This window comes from Oncorhynchus mykiss, chromosome 17 (genome assembly GCF_057628025.1).
Source record: "Oncorhynchus mykiss isolate SJ-2025 chromosome 17, ASM5762802v1, whole genome shotgun sequence".
Classification (NCBI taxonomy): domain Eukaryota; kingdom Metazoa; phylum Chordata; class Actinopteri; order Salmoniformes; family Salmonidae; genus Oncorhynchus; species Oncorhynchus mykiss.
The window spans coordinates 61,520,119-61,544,796 of NC_143038.1; the positions used below are offsets into that span (position 1 = coordinate 61,520,119).

A 24,678-nucleotide genomic window follows, 5' to 3' on the forward strand; every position below is an offset into this window, starting at 1 on the left:
TGTAAGTGTCTGTGTAAGTGTCTGTGTAAGTGTCTGTGTAAGTGTCTGTGTAAGTGTCTGTGTAAGTGTCTGTGTAAATGTCTGTGTAAGTGTCTGTGTAAGTGTCTGTGTAAGTGTCTGTGTAAGTGTCTGTGTAAGTGTCTGTGTAAGTGTCTGTGTAAATGTCTGTGTAAATGTCTGTGTAAGTGTCTGTGTAAATGTCTGTGTAAATGTCTGTGTAAGTGTCTGTGTAAGTGTCTGTGTAAGTGTCTGTGTAAATGTCTGTGTAAATGTCTGTGTAAGTGTCTGTGTAAATGTCTGTGTAACTGTATGATTGATTCTAAAACAACAGAATCTCTATGCCCTCTGTTCTAATTAGCAACACTTTCCTCCATAAGCTGCAATATGTGTGTGTGTAGGTGTATGTGTGTGTGTGTGTGTGTGCATGTACGAGTGTGTACAGTATGAGAGAGAAGGAAATGCAGTCCATTAAAAGCCTTGCGAACAGTCTCCCAGTGGGTGTGTGAGAGTAGAGTGTGGAGGCGTTTTCTGCACTAACATGTTGAACCCAGTGCCATTTATTTAAAGCCATTGCTCTGGTAGTACCTACTATTCTGTAAATCTGCAGCTACACAGTTACAGTCCTATGTTATACTACTGATTACTATTCATATGAACAAACAAACAAAGACGGCACCACCGCTGTGTAAAAATTAAAAAGTGTGTAGATGTGTGGTGTTCTAACTCAAAGCAGAATCAGTGAGATCCGCTGTTGCTACGGTTACCTTGTCCAGCTGAACTATTCTAAGGGAAAAGAAAGGGAAAGAGAGAGGGAGAGAGCGAGCCCTTAAGAACATCTCACAATCAAGGACAGGTGTGTGACTATGTAACTAACTATCCTGTTACTAAGGAAACAGCGACAACAGCTGATGGAACCATTAACATATTGCTCCTATACAGCCCTTTCAGATCATGAAAAACTGTCCTAGAAGGTCTCGCTCCTACAAGGCTGCATGGATAGCTGATTGATTATATGGCAGAAGGATCTCTGTCACACATGTAACCGGTGTGAAATGGCTAGCTAGTTAGCGAGGTGCGCGCTCGTAGCATTTCAATCGGTGACGTCACTCGCTCTGAGACCGTGAAGTAGTTGTTGCCCTTGCAGAGGGCCGTGGCTTTTGTGGAGCGATAGGTAACGAAGCTTCGTGGGAGATAGTTGTTGATGTGTGCAGAAGGCCCCTGGTTCGAGCCCAGGTAGGGGCAAGGAGATGGATGGCAGCAATACTGTTACACACATGCAAGCATGCATGTACACACACACACACACAGTAAAACAGGCGTGAGGTGTGTCTTCAAGGGTCCACCCGAATACCGAGACACGATCCGGGACCCGAGTGGGTCTGGATCCAGAATTCTAAATAATGTCTGGGTTGGATCTGATATGATTGTCTCGGGTATGTTCAACTTTAACTGACTTATCTGGAAGGGACCGTACAGATCCGAACATGACTGCTGCAGTAGACAGTTTATCATTTATACTACTGCTCTTGCTTTTCACGAGAGTGGAGCTTGTTGTTGTTGTTGGCCAATCATCAAAGCGGCAATAGGACACAGCCATATTGCCTTGTTCCTTGTGTGGCAAAAGATAGGACATATCTAATCAATGGAAGATGCAATTAAAAAAGATGGAATTAAAGTTAAAGGAGAAGGATAGACTACAACGACCAAGAGCCAACAGGTAGGCTGCTACATATTCTGAATGGAGTTGTTGTGGTTTGTGACTGTAGGATAGAAAGCACATGCACTGCAACTTCAGTTAGCCTAGCTAGCTAACATTTGATGTAGTCAAGACAGGTACTACGTAATCATATTTGATGATAAATAACCTCGCTAGTTGTCCTCAGGTCCGTTCAGAACGGGTCTCTATATTTCCCAAAAATATTTATGCAAAGCCCCAGGCTCATTTTGGAACTTTTTGGACCTGTGAAGAACTCTAGTGCCTACTTCCTCTTAGCTCAACGCTTCTCCTTTTTCAGCTGAATATTGTTGACATCAAAACTGACACAACCCCTCCCTCCATCTCTTTATCTGTGTCGTACCTTAACCAGCTTTGGGGGCTGGCGGAAGAAGGTGGTCTTTGCGGTGAAGAAGGTGACGTCTTCGCCCTCCTCGTCCAGACTGCAGTAGCCGCTGCTCATGCTGTTGCTGCCCGTCATTTAGGAGTTAAATACGAGCCCTCGGCTGCCTATAGACACCCAGCAGAGCCGCAGGAGGAATTCTGATTGTTCCCAAGGAGGGGATTCTCTGTTTGTCGAGTCATTCAGTAACACACACTGTTCACAATGCTCAGTCCTAGAGCTCTTCACTTCCACTCTGAATCCACAGCCAGTCCCTTGGTAGCTCAATATACGGACACACACCACTAAAGCTCACAGTCCAAGTATTGCTCAGTTCTCTCAATACAAGCATCCACTGCCGGTCGTTCACAGTCCTGTGTCTGTAGCTATCCAGATAGGCTTGGACTACAGGATCAGGGGTGAAGAGAGAGGGGAGGTGAGGAGAGGGGAGGTCGGCTTAGATTTGGGTCCGTACAGCGTTCCACCAGAGAGGCTTCAGGAAATCGGAGAGCGCGAGTAGAGCTGTGTCACTTCCTCCTGTCATGTGTGCTCTGACACCGGTATCACACACACATGCCGGTGTCACAGAGTCAGAGTATCAAAGCTTAGCCTCCAATTACAGCACTGCTCACCTGAGAATGCCTCACAGACACACACACACACACACACACACACTTCTTCCTCAACCCCCTCCTACCCTACCGCCGTGTGTACTGAACAGCTGATAAGAGCCGTGAAAGGGTGCACACACACACAAATTACTCTAGCAGGCTACTGCTGCTTAGCCATACAGGCACACGCTCACACATCAATTACTCTGACAGGCTCTCTCTCACACACACAAACACACTCCGGTAGCTGTAGTTCAGGTCAGTGGCTCCAGGGCAGGCTGCAGTGTCCCTGTGCTGCAGTGTCCCTCTGCTGCAGTGTCCCTGTGCTGCAGTGTCCCTGTGCTGCAGTGTCCCTGTGCTGCAGTGTCCCTGGTTCTTGGGAAGAAACCTTGGTGGCTGCAGGCATCTGACGTTTGCAAGTTCATCTGCAGCCACACACAGATAAGCTTGTGAACGAGAAGACCTTACTCTTCTCCTCTCTGTTTCACAGAGACAGGCAGAAAAGCTGTAGATCTCTCTCTCTCTGCCGAGCTACACAAACACCCTCTCCTCTCATCACCTCCTCTATCCTTTCTCATTCTGCAAGCAACGGCACCCTGCTCAGCCCAGCCACTTCCTCTCTCTGAGAGAGACACCATTGTAAATTCCATCTATATTTATGTTTATTTATTTTCCCTTTTGTACTTTAACTATTTGCACATCATTACAATCCTGCATATAGACATAATGACATTTCTTTATTCTTCTGGAACTTTTGTAAGTGTGTAATGTTCACTGATATTTTTGTATTGTTTATTTCACTTTTGTTTAAAATCTATTTCACTTGCTTTGGCAATGTAAACATATGTTTCCTATGCCAATAAAGCCCCATAAATTGAAATTGAATTGAAATCCATAGAGACAGAGACAGAGACAGGGAGAGAGAGAGAGAGAGTGAGAGAGGGTGAGAGGGTGAGAGAGACAGGGAGAGAGACAGGGAGAGAGGGAGAGAGACAGGGAGAGAGAGAGCGAGAGAGACAGGGAGAGAGAGAGCGACAGGGAGAGAGAGAGCGACAGGGCGAGAGAGAGCGAGAGACACAGGGAGAGAGAGAGTGAGAGACACAGAGAGAGAGAGAGTGAGAGACACAGGGAGAGAGAGAGTGAGAGAGACAGGGAGAGAGAGAGTGAGAGAGACAGGGAGAGAGAGACAGGGAGAGAGAGAGAGACAGGGAGAGAGAGAGAGACAGGGAGAGAGAGAGTGAGAGAGACAGGGAGAGAGAGAGTGAGAGAGAGAGAGAGACAGGGAGAGAGGGAGAGAGACAGGGAGAGAGAGAGAGAGACAGGGAGAGAGAGAGAGAGACAGGGAGAGAGAGAGTGAGAGAGACAGGGAGAGAGAGAGAGAGACAGGGAGAGAGAGAGAGAGACAGGGAGAGAGAGAGTGAGAGACACAGGGAGAGAGAGAGTTAGAGACACAGGGAGAGAGAGAGAGTGAGAGACACAGGGAGAGAGAGAGAGACAGGGAGAGAGCGAGAGAGACAGGGAGAGAGCGAGAGAGACAGGGAGAGAGAGAGCGACAGGGAGAGAGAGAGCGACAGGGAGAGAGAGAGCGACAGGGAGAGAGAGAGCGACAGGGAGAGAGAGAGCGACAGGGAGAGAGAGAGCGACAGGGAGAGAGAGAGCGACAGGGAGAGAGAGAGCGACAGGGAGAGAGAGAGAGTGAGAGACACAGGGAGAGAGAGAGAGTGAGAGACACAGGGAGAGAGAGAGTGAGAGACACAAGGAGAGAAAGAGTGAGAGACACAGGGAGAGAGAGAGAGTGAGAGACACAGGGAGAGACAGGGAGAGAGTGAGAGAGACAGGGAGAGAGAGAGTGAGAGAGACAGGGAGAGAGAGAGTGAGAGAGACAGGGAGAGACAGAGTGAGAGAGACAGGGAGAGAGAGAGTGAGAGAGACAGGGAGAGAGAGAGTGAGAGAGACAGGGAGAGAGAGAGTGAGAGAGACAGGGAGAGAGAGAGTGAGAGAGACAGGGAGAGAGCGAGTGAGAGAGACAGGGAGAGAGAGAGTGAGAGAGACAGGGAGAGAGAGAGTGAGAGAGACAGGGAGAGAGAGAGTGAGAGAGACAGGGAGAGAGAGTGAGAGAGACAGGGAGAGAGTGAGAGTGACAGGGAGAGAGTGAGAGAGACGGGGAGAGAGAGGGAGTGAGAGAGACAGGGAGAGAGAGACAGGGAGAGAGTGAGAGAAACAGGAAGAGAGTGAGAGAGACAGGCAGGGAGAGAGTGAGAGAGAGAGAGCGAGAGAGTGAGAGAGAGCGAGAGTGAGAGAGAGAGCGAGAGTGAGAGAGAGAGCGAGAGAGTGAGAGAGAGAGAGCGAGAGAGAGAGAGTGAGAGAGAGAGAGTGTGAGAGAGAGAGCGAGAGAGAGAGAGCGAGAGCGAGAGAGTGAGACAGGGAGTGAGTGAGAGAGACAGGAAGAGAGAGAGTAAGAGAGACAGGAAGCGAGAGAGTGAGAGAGGGAGAGACAGGGAGAGAGAGAGAGAGAGAGACAGGGAGAGAGTGAGAGAAACAGGAAGAGAGTGAGAGAGACAGGCAGGGAGAGATAGAGAGAGAGCGAGAGAGAGAGAGAGACAGGGAGAGAGTGTGAGAGAGACAGGGAGAGAGAGAGAGACAGGGAGAGAGAGAGAGACAGGGAGAGAGAGAGAGACAGGGAGAGAGTGAGAGAGACAGGAAGAGAGAGAGTGAGAGAGACAGGGAGAGAGAGAGTGAGAGAGAGACAGGGAGAGAGAGAGAGACAGGGAGAGAGAGAGAGAGAGAGAGCGAGAGAGTGAGACAGGGAGTGAGTGAGAGAGACAGGAAGAGAGAGAGTAAGAGAGACAGGAAGCGAGAGAGTGAGAGAGGGAGAGACAGGGAGAGAGAGAGAGAGAGACAGGGAGAGAGTGAGAGAAACAGGAAGAGAGTGAGAGAGACAGGCAGGGAGAGAGTGAGAGAGAGAGCGAGAGTGAGAGAGAGAGCGAGAGAGTGAGAGAGAGACAGGGAGAGAGTGTGAGAGAGACAGGGAGAGAGAGAGAGACAGGGAGAGAGTGAGAGAGACAGGAAGAGAGAGAGTGAGAGAGACAGGGAGAGAGAGAGAGAGAGAGAGAGAGAGAGAGACAGGGAGAGAGAGAGAGAGACAGGGAGAGAGAGAGAGAGAGAGACAGGGAGAGAGAGAGAGAGAGAGAGAGAGAGAGAGAGGGAGAGAGAGAGACTGGGAGAGAGAGAGAGAGAAAGAGAGAGAGAGAGAGACAGGGAGAGAGAGAGAGAGAGACAGGGAGAGAGAGAGATAGGGAGAGACAGGGAGAGAGAGAGAGACAGGGAGAGAGAGAGAGAGACTGGGAGAGAGAGAGAGAGAGAGAGAGAGACAGGGAGAGAGTGAGAGAGAGAGATGTGGTCTCATAGCTCATAACACCTGACATGCATGAGCAGGAAGCCACAGTAATATGTCTGCTGTGCTCTGCCTTAGTGCTGCAGCTGTATGAGATAAACCTCCACATGTATAATAACCCTTCTGTTTACTACTGCATTAGAAAGGCATTATACACTCTTATAAGCATGCTAAAAAAACACACAGATAGATGCATGCATTGCACGCAAGCACACACACACACAGTAATGATGAAGAAATTAATCTCAGAGAAATTAATTTTAGGTCTAATTCCATAAAGAGGAATTGTAAGCATTTATTCATTCATTTAGGGTTAGGGTTAGAATTAGGGTTAGGGGTTAATGGTCAAGGTTAGGGTTAGAATTAGGGTTAGGGGTTAATGGTCAAGGTTAGGGTTAGAATTAGGGTTAGGGGTTAATGGTCAAGGTTAGGGTTAGAATTAGGGTTAGGGGTTAATGGTCAAGGTTAGGGTTAGAATTAGGGTTAGGGGTTAATGGTCAAGGTTAGGGTTAGAATTAGGGTTAGGGGTTAATGGTCAAGGTTAGGGTTAGGTAAAATAGGATTTTGAATGGAAATTAATTTTAGGTCCCCATGAGTATAGAAGAACTAAACATGTGTGTGTGCGCGTGTGTGTGTGCATGTCAGAGAGCAATATCTACCTACAGCCTTTTAAAAATTTTTATCATTAAGAAATTAGATTGACAGACAGGTGGACTTTGTCAGTCTTTCAGAGAGAAGGAAGATGTTCTGTCAGAGGAGAAAGATCCTCCATTAAAGAGATGGAGCCTGTCCATCTCCCCTGTCAGAGGTTGATTCGATTCTGATAGATTGTTGAGAGCTGTCTGTCTCTCTCCAGTGGTAACCACAGACAGACAGTGAACTGCCTGTCTGCCTGTCAGGTCAGTATCAGCTGATGTCAGATTCAACACCATTACTGTGGAGGGAGAAAGAGGGGACAGTGGGTGGTAGGGGGAAATAAGAGGAGCTCATTGACAGACCAGGCCCTCACCATTCTATTTCAGCCCCCCTGCCAGGCCAGAGTCCACAAAGCCCAGTGAATTAGGCTCCAGTCTCACTCATTGACTCTGTGGAGGTATTGACGAAAAGGGGATTGATCTCTGCATGTGGAAGCACCAAAGAAAGAGAGGGAGAGAAGAAGAGAGAGGCAGAGCAGAAGAGAGAGACAGATGAGCAGAGAGAGAGAGAGGAGAAGAGAGAGAGGGGAGAAGAGAGAGACAGAGGAGAAGAGAGAGAGAGGAGAAGAGAGAGAGTAGAGAGTAGAAGAGGAAGAAGCTGTCATCTCTAATCATCTCTATGGTACAATAATAGTGTACTCCTCCAGCTCAAATGCCCAATACAGCCACTGGTCTGGATGGTCAAAACACTGAGAACATAGTGAATCACAACAGAAACACAGACACTGATTTACACATGAAGACTTTCTTTCAAAAACACTACATCCACCAATATTTCACATGTGTTTTTTCATCAGAAATGATTGCTTCGTGTGTGTAAAATATTACTGTTCTCAGATTTTTTTATTCACAGATTTTAAAAATGTGTAAAATATGGTTATATATACACACACATTGTTAAGCTGGAATTGAATGTTTGTGTCCTGTATATTTGACTGTGATATGTGGTTGTCTCACCTAGCTATCTTAAGATAAATGCACTGATTGTAAGTCGCTCTGGATAAGAGCATCAGCTAAATGACTAACATGTCAAATGTAAATGAAACTCTTCACATGCTCACACAAACACACTCAACTCAGAGAAGGCTAGATATTCATTTGAGAGGGAGACACAGTTCTACTTCATACAGAATATGTGCATGAGTGTGACTGTTCGTGTGTGTACGTGTGTTTGCGTGTGTGTGTGCGAACACCTGCAAATATTTATGACCTCGAAACCTAATCAACAAGATTTGAGTGTGCTAACACGAAAGCAGGAAGTGAGAAAGCCATTTTCTGGTTTCTGTGTTCGGGTGCGTATGTGTAGTAGACTATGCTACAGGTAGAGGAAGTCCGTGAACGCAGACAGGCAGCTAATATATCTGTGCTCACAGAAACCAACTACTTTACCAAGAGTATGGCCCTCATCATGTGACCAACAAGGCTTCCTGTACTCACAACCCTGTAGGGCCACTATAACACACACATAGTTATCTAAAGCACAGTGTTCGTCCTCAAAAAATAGGTTATATAAACACAAAGAGCATACACACCCTGAGAGACTGACAGAGGGCACAGCAACATGCACACACACAGCAGATAAATTCTGTGACAAGTCAGACAGAAGGCCGGGGAATGTTTGAAGTAGCTCTGGGGGGGTGAGGAAGAGTTTAGCTCTCTGCAGGGCTGTCTCCCCCACCCTCCCCATGCTCTGCTCTTCTCCCAGACTCACAGAGACAAGGCACCCAGATAGGCTGGGGTAAGGCTACGGCTAGGCTAATGACTGAGCATATGCCCCCCTTGGCAGAGGGACGGGTCTGAGGAGATGAGGACTGACTGGAGTCGAAAGCAGAGGTGGAGAGAACAGGAGAGGATGGGCACTATGAGTTACAGATGTGAGGGGCATGAAATATGTGCTCAGAGAACATTTTGACTCCAAATGTGTGAGGGAGAGAGATAGAGAGACAGGAGAGTGGGGTTCGGAAAGTGTGAAAAGGAAAACATTGCTTCAGGAGGATCACCTATTAGTTAAATAACAACCTCAGACTCAACAAAATGAATCCACTGAAAATCACATCCCAAATACCAACACACACACCATCACTGAGAGAGGAACAGCCAGAATGACAGCCAGATATACAGTAGGGAAGATGAAGGCTAAAGGAACAGAGGGCCATCTCCTGACCCTACAGAGCATTGCTTTACGCTCACAATAGTGGATCAATAGTGGAAAATCGATAGTGATTGAGTGGATGTTATGTCTTTGTCTCCTGAGTGTGTGTGTGTGTGTCCTACTCTGCTGCATTGACTTTCTGTGTGCCTGCACATCAAGTGCTTTACAGCCAACATGACCAGCAGCATCCTGTCAAACAGCTTGTGACCGACAACAACCCTCACTACACAGTACACCTGATGACAAGTATACACCTGATTCACTTAGCTCTAGATCTGTCTCACCTTGTAATGAGGAGGCGTGGAGCAGTGTCTTCTGGGAGATGGAGTTTCCTGTAGGTTGCTGTCTCTCTGGTTGCAGTCCAGCTGGACCCGCCCCTCACACTCCAGGTGACAGGTGTAGCTGCAGTCTGACAGACACACAAACAGACCAATCAATGACTGGATCCACACACAGGGCACCAATTAGAGAACAGCAATGATAAAGCATTTTCCTTGGAATTCAGTGTTTGGCCGTTGGAGGTTTGATGTGTCTGTTAGATATGGGCTTTTTCAGGTAATGGGTAATGTGAGTCTATTGAGGTCTCACATACTAATCATGTAGCCAGCAGGCTGAAACCTCTGTCTTTCTGTCAGAGCAGTAGAGTGAGTCAGGGTCAAGAAGATCCTCAACAACATACACATTTTCCAATAACACACGATATCAATCTAACAATGACAAGACTCACACCAATCCAAACTAAGATTAAATAATTCAGGTACCTCCCAACAGTTTCAATATGCATTTTCACAATATTCCAGGCTGATAGAATCTAACCTGCTGTTGTGGACTTCACATTTCATTGAGAGATCTGCCTGAGAGCTGTGTTCATGTGGCTCCACCTAGAGGCTGCTCTCTGTACATAACTGTACTGGTTGATTTACAGGTTTCTCCTCAATGAAGTGAATGCTCTATCTGTTGTATTAATTCACAGATGTCACTAGAGGGTGGTAAAGAGCTAACATCGCACAGGTAGCGAGGTCAGAGTACAGCAACACATCCTACACATAGAAAAGCCTACCACTCCAGAGCAACACAGCCTACACATAGAAAAGCCTACCACTCCAGAGCAACACAGCCTACACATAGAAAAGACTACCACTCCAGAGCAACACAGCCTACACATAGAAAAGACTACCACTACAGAGCAACACAGTCTACACATAGAAAAGACTACCACTCCAGAGCAACACATCCTACACATAGAAAAGCCTACCACTCCAGAGCAACACAGTCTACACATAGAAAAGACTACCACTCCAGAGCAACACAGTCTACACATAGAAAAGCCTACCACTCCAGAGCAACACAGTCTACACATAGAAAAGACTACCACTCCAGAGCAACACATCCTACACATAGAAAAGCCTACCACTCCAGAGCAACACAGCCTACACATAGAAAAGACTACCACTCCAGAGCAACACAGTCTACACATAGAAAAGCCTACCACTCCAGAACAACACAGTCTACACATAGAAAAGACTACCACTACAGAGCAACACAGCCTACACATAGAAAAGCCTACCACTCCAGAGCAACACAGCCTACACATAGAAAAGCCTACCACTCCAGAGCAACACAGCCTACACATAGAAAAGCCTACCACTCCAGAGCAACACAGCCTACACATAGAAAAGACTACCACTCCAGAGCAACACAGCCTACACATAGAAAAGCCTACCACTCCAGAACAACACAGTCTACACATAGAAAAGCCTACCACTCCAGAGCAACACAGTCTACACATAGAAAAGCCTACCACTCCAGAGCAACACAGCCTACACATAGAAAAGACTACCACTCCAGAGCAACACAGCCTACACATAGAAAAGCCTACCACTCCAGAGCAACACAGCCTACACATAGAAAAGCCTACCACTCCAGAGCAACACAGTCTACACATAGAAAAGCCTACCACTCCAGAGCAACACAGTCTACACATAGAAAAGCCTACCACTCCAGAGCAACACAGCCTACACATAGAAAAGACTACCACTCCAGAGCAACACAGCCTACACATAGAAAAGCCTACCACTCCAGAGCAACACAGCCTACACATAGAAAAGCCTACCACTCCAGAGCAACACAGTCTACACATAGAAAAGCCTACCACTCCAGAGCAACACAGCCTACACATAGAAAAGCCTACCACTCCAGAACAACACAGTCTACACATAGAAAAGCCTACCACTCCAGAGCAACACAGTCTACACATAGAAAAGCCTACCACTCCAGAACAACACAGTCTACACATAGAAAAGCCTACCACTCCAGAACAACACAGTCTACACATAGAAAAGCCTACCACTCCAGAGCAACACAGCCTACACATAGAAAAGACTACCACTACAGAGCAACACAGTCTACACATAGAAAAGACTACCACTCCAGAGCAACACATCCTACACATAGAAAAGCCTACCACTCCAGAGCAACACAGTCTACACATAGAAAAGACTACCACTCCAGAGCAACACAGTCTACACATAGAAAAGCCTACCACTCCAGAGCAACACAGTCTACACATAGAAAAGACTACCACTCCAGAGCAACACATCCTACACATAGAAAAGCCTACCACTCCAGAGCAACACAGCCTACACATAGAAAAGACTACCACTCCAGAGCAACACAGTCTACACATAGAAAAGCCTACCACTCCAGAACAACACAGTCTACACATAGAAAAGACTACCACTACAGAGCAACACAGCCTACACATAGAAAAGCCTACCACTCCAGAGCAACACAGCCTACACATAGAAAAGCCTACCACTCCAGAGCAACACAGCCTACACATAGAAAAGCCTACCACTCCAGAGCAACACAGCCTACACATAGAAAAGACTACCACTCCAGAGCAACACAGCCTACACATAGAAAAGCCTACCACTCCAGAACAACACAGTCTACACATAGAAAAGCCTACCACTCCAGAGCAACACAGTCTACACATAGAAAAGCCTACCACTCCAGAGCAACACAGCCTACACATAGAAAAGACTACCACTCCAGAGCAACACAGCCTACACATAGAAAAGCCTACCACTCCAGAGCAACACAGCCTACACATAGAAAAGCCTACCACTCCAGAGCAACACAGTCTACACATAGAAAAGCCTACCACTCCAGAGCAACACAGTCTACACATAGAAAAGCCTACCACTCCAGAGCAACACAGCCTACACATAGAAAAGACTACCACTCCAGAGCAACACAGCCTACACATAGAAAAGCCTACCACTCCAGAGCAACACAGCCTACACATAGAAAAGCCTACCACTCCAGAGCAACACAGTCTACACATAGAAAAGCCTACCACTCCAGAGCAACACAGCCTACACATAGAAAAGCCTACCACTCCAGAACAACACAGTCTACACATAGAAAAGCCTACCACTCCAGAGCAACACAGTCTACACATAGAAAAGCCTACCACTCCAGAACAACACAGTCTACACATAGAAAAGCCTACCACTCCAGAACAACACAGTCTACACATAGAAAAGCCTACCACTCCAGAGCAACACAGCCTACACATAGAAAAGCCTACCACTCCAGAGCAACACAGCCTACACATAGAAAAGCCTACCACTCCAGAACAACACAGTCTACACATAGAAAAGCCTACCACTCCAGAGCAACACAGTCTACACATAGAAAAGCCTACCACTCCAGAGCAACACAGCCTACACATAGAAAAGCCTACCACTCCAGAACAACACAGTCTACACATAGAAAAGCCTACCACTCCAGAGCAACACAGCCTACACATAGAAAAGACTAGTGAGTGTAAGGGACGGATGCCTTGCTGATAGGAGGGAGGTGTCTGAGAAAGAGAGGGAGACTCCGTGTTGATGGAAATATAGAGGAGAGAGAGAAAGAAATCGATCTAGTTCACTTGCTTTGGCAATGTTAACATATGTTTCCCATGCCAATAAAGCCCTTTAAGAGAGAGAGAGAGAGAGAGAGAGAGAGAGAGAGAGAGAGAGAGAGAACAGGGAGAACAGGGAGAACAGGGTAAACAGAGAGAGAGAGAGAGAGACAGAGAGAGAGAGAGAGAGAACAGGGAGAACAGGGAGAACAGGGAGAACAGAGATAGAGAGAGAGAGAGAGAGAGAGAGAGGGAGGAGAGAGAGTGAGAGAGAGAGAGGCCAATCCAAACACAGAGAAGGGAAATGCGTTTTGGGAGGAGAGACTCCCATCCTGTCCTCCTTTTCACATCTCACCCCTCATGTTTAGTAACACCCTATATCAGCCTGTTCCGTTCCATTCCAACCAGGCAGGCAGGACCTCAGTCCACCATTCCCCAGGGTAGGTCCGAGCTAGGTGCTGCACTGATTGGTTAGTCTTCCTATAATAAGGTTCAGTTCAAGCCTGTTTGTTAAAGTAACAGGCGTAGAAAGATGTCACTATTTCTATTTTTTATACAAAAATGTATCTTTATCTTTAACTCTGCATGGTTGTGAAGGGCCCGTAACTAAGCATTTCACCATTAGTCTACACCTGTTGTTTATGAAGCATGTGACTAATACATTTGTTTTAATTAGACTGCTGTCAACAGGGGAGTACAGACAGGCACCAGGCCTGAGGTTCAACCTTGGGGTTCACCTTATTCCCACACTCATAACGTTCACACACACTGTACATATACTGTACAGACATACTGTACACACACATAAACACACACTCACACATGCAAACTGTTGCATACTGAAGTGACCCGCTGGGTGTGCAGAGAAAGCCACAGTAAGAAGAGAATAAAGACATACGCCTAACTTCAGCTAAGCAGCCTGAACACAGCCTGAATGCAGCTGAACACAGCCTGAACCCGGCTGAACACAGCCTGAACCCGGCTGAACACAGCCTGAACCCAGATGCACACAGCCTGAACCCAGTTGCACACAGCCTGAACCCGGGCGTCGAAGGGCGCCGAAGACGTGGATGTCGATTATGGCAGCCCCCCGCACCTCTCATTTCAGTTGAATGCAATCAGTTGGACAACTGACTAGGTATCTCCCTTTCCCTTCCTTACACAGAGTTTAACAGTAAACATAGTGTATGTCTGTCACGACTTCCGCCGAGGTCGATCTCTCTCCTTGTTTGGGCGGCGTTCTGCAGTCGACGTCACCGGTCTTCTAGCCATCGCCGATCCACCTTTCATTTTCCATTTGTTTTGTCTTGTTTTCCCGCACACCTGGTTTGCATTCCCTCATTACTCATCTTGCATATAACCCTATGTTTCCCCCCATGTCTGTGTGTGGAAATGTTATATGTAAATGTATGTGTACTCAAGGCTGGTTTGCGCCGGTTATTTTAAACCCGTGTGTGTTTAGTTTCCTGAGTGCCGTGTTTTGTTCGCCTCAATAAAGGACTCTGGTTGTTACCCATTTCTGCTCTCCTGAGCCTGACTTCTCTGCAGCCAGTTACACACTCCTTTACAATGTCCCCCCCTCCATCGCCCAGCATCTGTCTGTCAGTCCGTCAGTCCATCTGTCTGTCTGCCTTCCTGCACAGAATGCAGAATCACAGAGAGAACACCACCTCAAGCAGCAACGTGGACTGTGAAGAGAGAGAGACACACTCCACACACATTCTAAACACACTCTACACACACCCACAAATTATTCTTAGTATTTTAAATGTGTTTTGTTCTGTGTTTTGTGTGGATCCCAGGAAGAACAGCTGCTGTCTCTTCAGCAGCTAATGGGGTCTGAATAAAACTCTGTACCCTCCTTTGGTCATAAAATACTGTACCCTCCTTTGGTCATCACAAACACACCCATGCCACCCATCTTCTGACAACATTACTGTTGTAATGATATGCTATGTGGTTCGTAAGGACAGCGTAGCTAACACATCTTCTGTTAACATTACTGTTGTAATGATATGCTATGTGGTTCGTAAGGACAGCGTAGCTAACACATATTCTGCCAACATAACGTGTAACGTTACTTATTTGAAAAGTCTTTATTTTATTACATTTGTATCCATTTCTCGTCGGACTTCAGCTGCATATTTCCCGCCATTTTCTTCAAATGTTAAAAACATTGTGAAGCCACGGCTATTTTTCTTCAGAAAATAGCCGTAATTGCATTATGGGGCCTAAAAGCACTGAAATAGTGTCCACTACTTGTATGCTTAGTATTTTGGTGAATTTAGTACGACATCAGTAAACTTTTGGCATACTAACTACATCCATACTATAACCAATAAGCAAACTATATACTCAATTTAGGTCACAAATAGTATGGTTAGTGCGGTTAGTATAGGTATTCGAATACAGCTCATGTTTCTTGTGTTCATATTGCCACAGATCACTCTCTGTCTGTCTGTCTGTATTCCTAAAGAGCATTGCACATGCAATGAGCATTCCTGAGAGCTCACACACTCCACACAACCAGTCCCCCCTGAGGCTCTGAGCTCTAAACTCCCCCAGTCAACAGAGGGAATCTCCTCCTTGTCAAACAAGCAGTCACTTCCCTTACAGCCTCACCACTGCAACATTACCGTACTGAACCTCACTTCTCCTACGTCACATGATTGGAACACTGGACTTCTCACAGCACAACTCATATAACCTCTCTCTTGCTCCTTTCTCTTGGGTTCTGAATAATCCCTTCCCCTACAAAGACACAACACTGTGGTGCAGTGTGTTACTTCCTTGAGCCGTGCTGTGGTCAGAGCTGTAGAATCCCCTACAGTACCGGGAACTCAGGGGGGCTTTTAGAAATGAGGGGAAACACTGATGGCTCTGTCAAAGATACTCACTCACCTTCCTCTCCTCTCCTCTCCTCTCCTCTCCTCTCCTCTCCTCTCCTCTCACAATCACCAGGACATTTTATGCTGACACCCCTTTCTTTCTCCCCTCCCTCCTTTCTGTCAGAATCAGCTGTGTCGGCAGCCTTTTCTGCTGCTTTCTAGAGCAGCTGGTGCTGGAGGCTGTAACCTTTATAACCTTGAGACCGGCCATGTCCCTCTGCGAAGCACTCTAACCCAGCTCACACTGTACGTACACCTCTTCCACCACACCTCTCCTGCATCACAGACTCTTCACCGTTCCTCCCTCACATACATCCTGTGGCCATCGGCCGCTCACCCAGCCTAGATACAGCCTGAATAAACAGCTTGTGCTCTGACCCCGCCTGTACCAGCCAAAGCCAACAAACTCTAACCCATAAGCTGAACCAAAACTGGCTGCTATCCCCATGTGTGTGTGTGTGTGTGTGTGTCCATTCCCTATCCCATCCTATCCCTCCCTCCTTCCATCCTTCCTTCCTTTTACATTTCTTATAGGCTACAGCTCACACAAGAGAGACAAGGCTGAACCAAAACACAGAACTGTACCTGTCTCTCAGGCAACAGAAGAGACAAGGCTGAACCAAAACTGAGAACTTTCCCTGTCTCCTAGGCAACAGAAGAGACAAGGCTGAAACAAAACACAGAACTGTACCTGTCTCTCAGGCAACAGAGGAGACGAGGCTGAACCAAAACACAGAACTGTACCTGTCTCTCAGGCAACAGAAGAGACAAGGCTGAACCAAAACACAGAACTGTACCTGTCTCTCAGGCAACAGAAGAGACAAGGCTGAACCAAAACACAGAACTGTCCCTGACTCTCAGGCAACAGAAGAGACAAGGCTGAACCAAAACACAGAACTGTACCTGTCTCTCAGGCAACAGAAGAGACAAGGCTGAACCAAAACACAGAACTGTCCCTGTCTCTCAGGGAACAGAAGAGACAAGGCTGAACCAAAACACAGAACTGTCCCTGTCTCTCAGGCAACAGAAGAGACAAGGCTGAACCAAAACACAGAACTGTCCCTGTCTCTCAGGCAACAGAAGAGACAAGGCTGGAGCAAAACACAGAACTGTCCCTGTCTCTCAGGCAACAGAAGAGACAAGGCTGAACCAAAACTGAGAACTGTACCTGTCTCCTAGGCAACAGAAGAGACATGGCCAAACAAAAATACAGAACTGTCCCTGTTTCCCAGAAAACAGAAGGGACTAGGCCAAAACAAAACAGAGAACTTACCCTGTCTCCTAGGCAACAGAAGAGACAAGGCCAAATCAAAACACAGAACTGTCCCTGTCTCCCAGGAAACAGAGGAGAGAAGGCCTGGACATTATCTAACAGAACACACACACATATATCACATAGTCACACACATCTGTGTGTATATCTACAGCTGACACCACACACAGCAGAATGACACCCTGAACACTAAGCTAGTCAATCACACAGAGTGGGGAGATTCTGAGTGAACTAGAGCTAGCCAATGAAAGAGAGAGGCAGTGAGAGGTCTGAAAGAACTGATGAGAGGTGATTTTGCTAGGGCGCATTTCTGAAGGTGATAATCACACGCCTCTCTACAACCTATTTCAGATGGGATTCATGGTATGACACGGCGCGCGCACACAGCCGCTCTGTCAGGCCTGTGCCACCCACACACACACACACCAAATATAACCAGCGTGGCCGGGTAGAGGAAGTAGCAATCCAAGGAGAGAAACACACTAACACACTCAAAGATAGGAGGTCATAAGATTTTCCTGAAATAATAAAACTCCTGGTCCTCGACAGGAGGACACTAGAGACAACAGAAACAGAACATCAACATATTTCTATTGGTAAGGCAGAGTGGTGGACAGCGGGGACTTTGGGGCTGGAAGAGGATGGGATTCCATCCGCCATCTTGGTCAGTTAGTTCATCACAGAAGCCGTAGTATACACAATCATGACAATTACGGCTAGAGGAGAAGTCAGCCAGTAGGAAAGAGTCATTTTAGATAGGCTAATTAAATGTTTTGATACAATGATCTAACATGATGAAGAAAAGGAACCGATTTCATCTAAATAAGCTCTTTATGCTCAAGGCCTAAAGTGAGGTTATATCAATCAAATGTATTTATAAAGCCCGTTTTAAAGCCCGATGTCACAAAGTGCTATACAGAAACCCAGCCTAAAACCCCAAACAGCAAGCAATGCAGATGTAGAAGCACGGTGGCTAGGAAAAACTCCCTAGAAAGGCAGGAACCTAGGAAGAAACCTAGAGAGGAACCAGGCTATGACGGGTGGCCAGTCCTCGTCTGGCTGTGCCGGGTGGAGATTATAACAGAACATGGCCATATATTAAATATTTCAACTGCTCCACTAGCCCTGATAGATATGACTCTCTAGAGGAGGGATGGACCACTGACCCAGCCTACACCAGCCAAAGCCAACAAACCCTAACCCATAAACTGAACCAAAACGGTGCCAAGAGTGTGCAGAGCTGTCATCAAGGCAAAGGGAGGCTACTTTGAAGAATCTCAAATAGAAAATATATTTTGATTTGTTTAACACTTTTCTGGTTACTACATGATTCCATATGTGTTATTTCATAGTTGTGATGTCTTCACTATTATTCTACAATGTAGAAAATAGTCAAAATAAAGAAAAACCCTTCATTGAGTAGGTGTGTCCAAACTTTTGACTGGTACTGTATGTATATACATGTATATATATATATATATATATATATATATATATATATATATATATATATATATATATATATATATATATATATATATATATATATATATATATATATATATATATATTTACTGTGTTTTATTGTAGTTAAGAGAGTTAAGTAGTTTAACTGCACAAACGGATTAACTGCACAGTTGACTGCATGTGTGGGTGTGGATGTGTGGGTGTGGATGTGTGTACACAGACCCGTGAGCCACTGCAGCCCCTCCACGATGTGTTCAGATATTTTGTGACCCACACCCCCATCAAAGTTGCCCATCCCTGCTCTAGAGGGATTAGCTGGTCCACTGCTGATTGGTGGAAGGAGGGCTGTGACATCATACAGGTGTAGTGACATGTTCTGGTTCCTTTGATAAGCTGATTGATGTTTGGTCAGGACCTTATCAGCCCTTCACAGACAGCTCTCGAATAAGACACACACACAATGCACACACCATTGACTTAAATGGTACACACACTCACAGATGCATGTACGCACACAGGCTAACACTTCCGTCCAATTTCTTATTTCACTATGTTAATCTATACATCTGTCTCTGGAGCCTCGTCTTTGTTCTACCAAGGTGCAGACAGCATGTTCTCCTTGTACTACGCTCTATAGCCACTCAGTACTTATCCCTGGACACAACTGCGTCAGTCTTTCCCACTCTGCGAACAGAAACGCTAGGATCCAGCCTACACTCCATTCCAGGCCCCTAAACAGTCAGTTCTAATATCATATTCCCAGTACAGACCACAGGCAGACATCTAGAATCTGGTTTTATAGGATCGTCCCCTCAGATTACAAATAAGGTTTATAAGAACACATTTATCATCGGATGATTTAGATGTTCAGAGTCATCTATCGGGAGAAATATGGGGGAGCTGGGGAAAAGACAGAGAGATAGATTCTGAGTTACAGTATACAGTAGTTAAAAGGGTAGACAGAGAGATAGATTCTGAGTTACAGTATACAGTAGTTAAAAGGGTAGACAGAGAGATAGATTCTGAGTTACAGTATACAGTAGTTAAAAGGGTAGACAGAGAGATAGATTCTGAGTTACAGTATACAGTAGTTAAAAGGGTAGACAGAGAGATAGATTCTGAGTTACAGTATACAGTAGTTAAAAGGGTAGACAGAGAGATAGATTCTGAGTTACAGTATACAGTAGTTAAAAGGGTAGACAGAGAGATAGATTCTGAGTTACAGTATACAGTAGTTAAAAGGGTAGACAGAGAGATAGATTCTGAGTTACAGTATACAGTAGTTAAAAGGGTAGACAGAGAGATAGATTCTGAGTTACAGTATACAGTAGTTAAAAGGGTAGACAGAGAGATAGATTCTGAGTTACAGTATACAGTAGTTAAAAGGGTAGACAGAGAGATAGATTCTGAGTTACAGTATACAGTAGTTAAAAGGGTAGACAGAGAGATAGATTCTGAGTTACAGTATACAGTAGTTAAAAGGGTAGACAGAGAGATAGATTCTGAGTTACAGTATACAGTAGTTAAAAGGGTAGACAGAGAGATAGATTCTGAGTTACAGTATACAGTAGTTAAAAGGGTAGACAGAGAGATAGATTCTGAGTTACAGTATACAGTAGTTAAAAGGGTAGACAGAGAGATAGATTCTGAGTTACAGTATACAGTAGTTAAAAGGGTAGACAGAGAGATAGATTCTGAGTTACAGTATACAGTAGTTAAAAGGGTAGACAGAGAGATAGATTCTGAGTTACAGTATACAGTAGTTAAAAGGGTAGACAGAGAGATAGATTCTGAGTTACAGTATACAGTAGTTAAAAGGGTAGACAGAGAGATAGATTCTGAGTTACAGTATACAGTAGTTAAAAGGGTAGACAGAGAGATAGATTCTGAGTTACAGTATACAGTAGTTAAAAGGGTAGACAGAGAGATAGATTCTGAGTTACAGTATACAGTAGTTAAAAGGGTAGACAGAGAGATAGATTCTGAGTTACAGTATACAGTAGTTAAAAGGGTAGACAGAGAGATAGATTCTGAGTTACAGTATACAGTAGTTAAAAGGGTAGACAGAGAGATAGAATCTGAGTTACAGTATACAGTAGTTAAAAGGGTAGACAGAGAGATAGATTCTGAGTTACAGTATACAGTAGTTAAAAGGGTAGACAGAGAGATAGATTCTGAGTTACAGTATACAGTAGTTAAAAGGGTAGACAGAGAGATAGATTCTGAGTTACAGTATACAGTAGTTAAAAGGGTAGACAGAGAGATAGATTCTGAGTTACAGTATACAGTAGTTAAAAGGGTAGACAGAGAGATAGATTCTGAGTTACAGTATACAGTAGTTAAAAGGGTAGACAGAGAGATAGATTCTGAGTTACAGTATACAGTAGTTAAAAGGGTAGACAGAGAGATAGATTCTGAGTTACAGTATACAGTAGTTAAAAGGGTAGACAGAGAGATAGATTCTGAGTTACAGTATACAGTAGTTAAAAGGGTAGACAGAGATAGATTCTGAGTTACAGTATACAGTAGTTAAAAGGGTAGACAGAGAGATAGATTCTGAGTTACAGTATACAGTAGTTAAAAGGGTAGACAGAGAGATAGATTCTGAGTTACAGTATACAGTAGTTAAAAGGGTAGACAGAGAGATAGATTCTGAGTTACAGTATACAGTAGTTAAAAGGGTAGACAGAGAGATAGATTCTGAGTTACAGTATACAGTAGTTAAAAGGGTAGACAGAGAGATAGATTCTGAGTTACAGTATACAGTAGTTAAAAGGGTAGACAGAGAGATAGATTCTGAGTTACAGTATACAGTAGTTAAAAGGGTAGACAGAGAGATAGATTCTGAGTTACAGTATACAGTAGTTAAAAGGGTAGACAGAGAGATAGATTCTGAGTTACAGTATACAGTAGTTAAAAGGGTAGACAGAGAGATAGATTCTGAGTTACAGTATACAGTAGTTAAAAGGGTAGACAGAGAGATAGATTCTGAGTTACAGTATACAGTAGTTAAAAGGGTAGACAGAGAGATAGATTCTGAGTTACAGTATACAGTAGTTAAAAGGGTAGACAGAGAGATAGATTCTGAGTTACAGTATACAGTAGTTAAAAGGGTAGACAGAGAGATAGATTCTGAGTTACAGTATACAGTAGTTAAAAGGGTAGACAGAGAGATAGATTCTGAGTTACAGTATACAGTAGTTAAAAGGGTAGACAGAGAGATAGATTCTGAGTTACAGTATACAGTAGTTAAAAGGGTAGACAGAGAGATAGATTCTGAGTTACAGTATACAGTAGTTAAAAGGGTAGACAGAGAGATAGATTCTGAGTTACAGTATACAGTAGTTAAAAGGGTAGACAGAGAGATAGATTCTGAGTTACAGTATACAGTAGTTAAAAGGGTAGACAGAGAGATAGATTCTGAGTTACAGTATACAGTAGTTAAAAGGGTAGACAGAGAGATATATTCTGAGTTACAGTATACAGTAGTTAAAAGGGTAGACAGAGAGATAGATTCTGAGTTACAGTATACAGTAGTTAAAAGGGTAGACAGAGAGATAGATTCTGAGTTACAGTATACAGTAGTTAAAAGGGTAGACAGAGAGATAGATTCTGAGTTACAGTATACAGTAGTTAAAAGGGTAGACAGAGAGATAGATTCTGAGTTACAGTATACAGTAGTTAAAAGGGTAGACAGAGAGATAGATTCTGAGTTACAGTATACAGTAGTTAAAAGGGTAGACAGAGAGATAGATTCTGAGTTACAGTATACAGTAGTTAAAAGGGTAGACAGAGAGATAGATTCTGAGTTACAGTATACAGTAGTTAAAAGGGTAGACAGAGAGATAGATTCTGAGTTACAGTATACAGTAGTTAAAAGGGTAGACAGAGAGATAGATTCTGAGTTACAGTATACAGTAGTTAAAAGGGTAGACAGAGAGATAGATTCTGAGTTACAGTATACAGTAGTTAAAAGGGTAGACAGAGAGATAGATTCTGAGTTACAGTATACAGTAGTTAAAAGGGTAGACAGAGAGATAGATTCTGAGTTACAGTATACAGTAGTTAAAAGGGTAGACAGAGAGATAGATTCTGAGTTACAGTATACAGTAGTTAAAAGGGTAGACAGAGAGATAGATTCTGAGTTACAGTATACAGTAGTTAAAAGGGTAGACAGAGAGATAGATTCTGAGTTACAGTATACAGTAGTTAAAAGGGTAGACAGAGAGATAGATTCTGAGTTACAGTATACAGTAGTTAAAAGGGTAGACAGAGAGATAGATTCTGAGTTACAGTATACAGTAGTTAAAAGGGTAGACAGAGAGATAGATTCTGAGTTACAGTATACAGTAGTTAAAAGGGTAGACAGAGAGATAGATTCTGAGTTACAGTATACAGTAGTTAAAAGGGTAGACAGAGAGATAGATTCTGAGTTACAGTATACAGTAGTTAAAAGGGTAGACAGAGAGATAGATTCTGAGTTACAGTATACAGTAGTTAAAAGGGTAGACAGAGAGATAGATTCTGAGTTACAGTATACAGTAGTTAAAAGGGTAGACAGAGAGATAGATTCTGAGTTACAGTATACAGTAGTTAAAAGGGTCATTGTAGAGATGTCCTTTTCTTTACATAATGTAACAATACTCCTACCCAGCACCTCTATCTTTATCTTCCTCTCATTCCTCTCTTTCTTTTTATCTTCTGCTATCTGTTCTCTATCTACCATATCCTGCCATCTTACTCTCTGACACTCCTCTCAACCCTCCACCTTCTCTTTCTTTCTTCCTCTCTCTATCCTTTCCTCCCATCTCCCTTCTCCTCCATCCCTCTCTCTCCCCCTCTCCATACCTGAGGAAGAGGTGATGAGTGATCCGTGGGAACTGGTTCTGCGGAGCATCCGTAGTCCGTCACTCCAGGAACGAGACTTAGGCAGGCGCCGTAACAGCCTTCCCAAACGCCTGGACACCTGACCAAAACACGCACTGCCCATATCGCCATCCTCACCCCCCAAGTCACCCTCTCCCTCACCCCCCACCTCAGCCGTCAGATGCAGAGACAAGGATTGAGAAACTCTTAACTGGTTTACACCCTCACCTCTCTCCCCCTCCTCTACCCCCCACCCCACCATCAACGGTGCTACCGGTGTCCTGCTGGGAGCGTGGCACCACCTCGCTGGCACCGTCCTGTACCCCAGGCCGCCAGCTCCCTCCGGCGAATGCCCTCTGCCCCTCTCCTGCCTGCGGCTGAGGGACTCCCTGTCGGTCCGAGGGCTGCCTGCTCGCCAGCCTCCCCAGTGCCCGCCATCCCAGCGCCACCACTCACCCAGCTGTGCCACGCTCCGAACCAGCACCCCGTCCACCTCTCGCTTTGCCACCCCGTACACACACAGACCTCACACACACCTCGCTCTTTGAGCACACACTCAGACACACCGCCTCCTCTTCTTCCCTTACCCTTCCGATAGTCAGTGCACACACACACACACACACACCTCTAGCCCTGACAGTCCTCACACCTCAGCTTGCCTCTCTCCCCTCCCTCCTTCTCTCCCTCATCCTCTGTGAAGTTTCCTCACACATACCACTACCCTCAACCTATCCTCACCCTACTGCTGGCATCGCTCTCTCTCATTCACTTGTTTTGTAGATGATGGACTCCGTGTTCTCTTGTTCTTTCTCTCTATCTCTCAGCTCTCTGTGCCTCTGCTGCAGCACCCACACACTCTGCAGCAGCAGACAGCTTAAAGAGACAGAGCCCCAACACTCAAACTCATCATTGCTCGCTCTCTCTCTCTATCACTGGCTTCCCCTCTCTAGTCCTCCTCGTCTATCAAAATATTTGTCCATCTCCAGGGTCACTGGACATCTTCGTGGTCACACGCCAATAACACAGTAAACATGCTAGAGCAGAGCACTGCAGTGTTGGATACTGTCTCCCACATGTTGTCTCAACTTCCACTGCCTCCTTTCCTTCCGTCTCTCCCTCGCTCTCCTCCAATTGCGCCATCTCTCTCTCTCTCTCGCTCTCCTCCAATTGCTCCATCTCTCTCTCTCTCTCTCTCTCTCTCTTCCTTGCCCTCTTCCAATCGCGCCCTCTCTCCTTCGTTCTCCTCCAATCGTGTGTCTGTATGTGTGTGTGTGTGTCTGTATGTGTGTGTGTCTGTATGTGTGAGTCTGTGTGAGTGTG

At 45.2% G+C, this 24,678-nt stretch overlaps 1 protein-coding gene across 11 annotated transcripts in view; it reads right to left on the reverse strand.

Annotated features, from left to right (window-relative positions):
- LOC110494619 (ras association domain-containing protein 5) overlaps window positions 1-24,678 on the reverse strand; it is a 55,580-nt gene that overhangs the window by 12,327 nt on the left and 18,575 nt on the right. For 4 of the 11 annotated variants that reach the window (XM_036950719.2, XM_090206212.1, XM_036950718.2 and 1 more), the window contains exon 2: window positions 9,233-9,357. In XM_036950719.2, the coding sequence (XP_036806614.1) occupies window positions 9,233-9,357 (125 nt within the window). Of the gene's footprint in view, window positions 1-2,078; window positions 3,291-9,232; window positions 9,358-23,340; window positions 24,231-24,678 lie in introns of those variants that run through there. The other 7 variants (XM_036950721.2, XM_090206217.1, XM_090206215.1 and 4 more) reach the window with 6 other exon arrangements.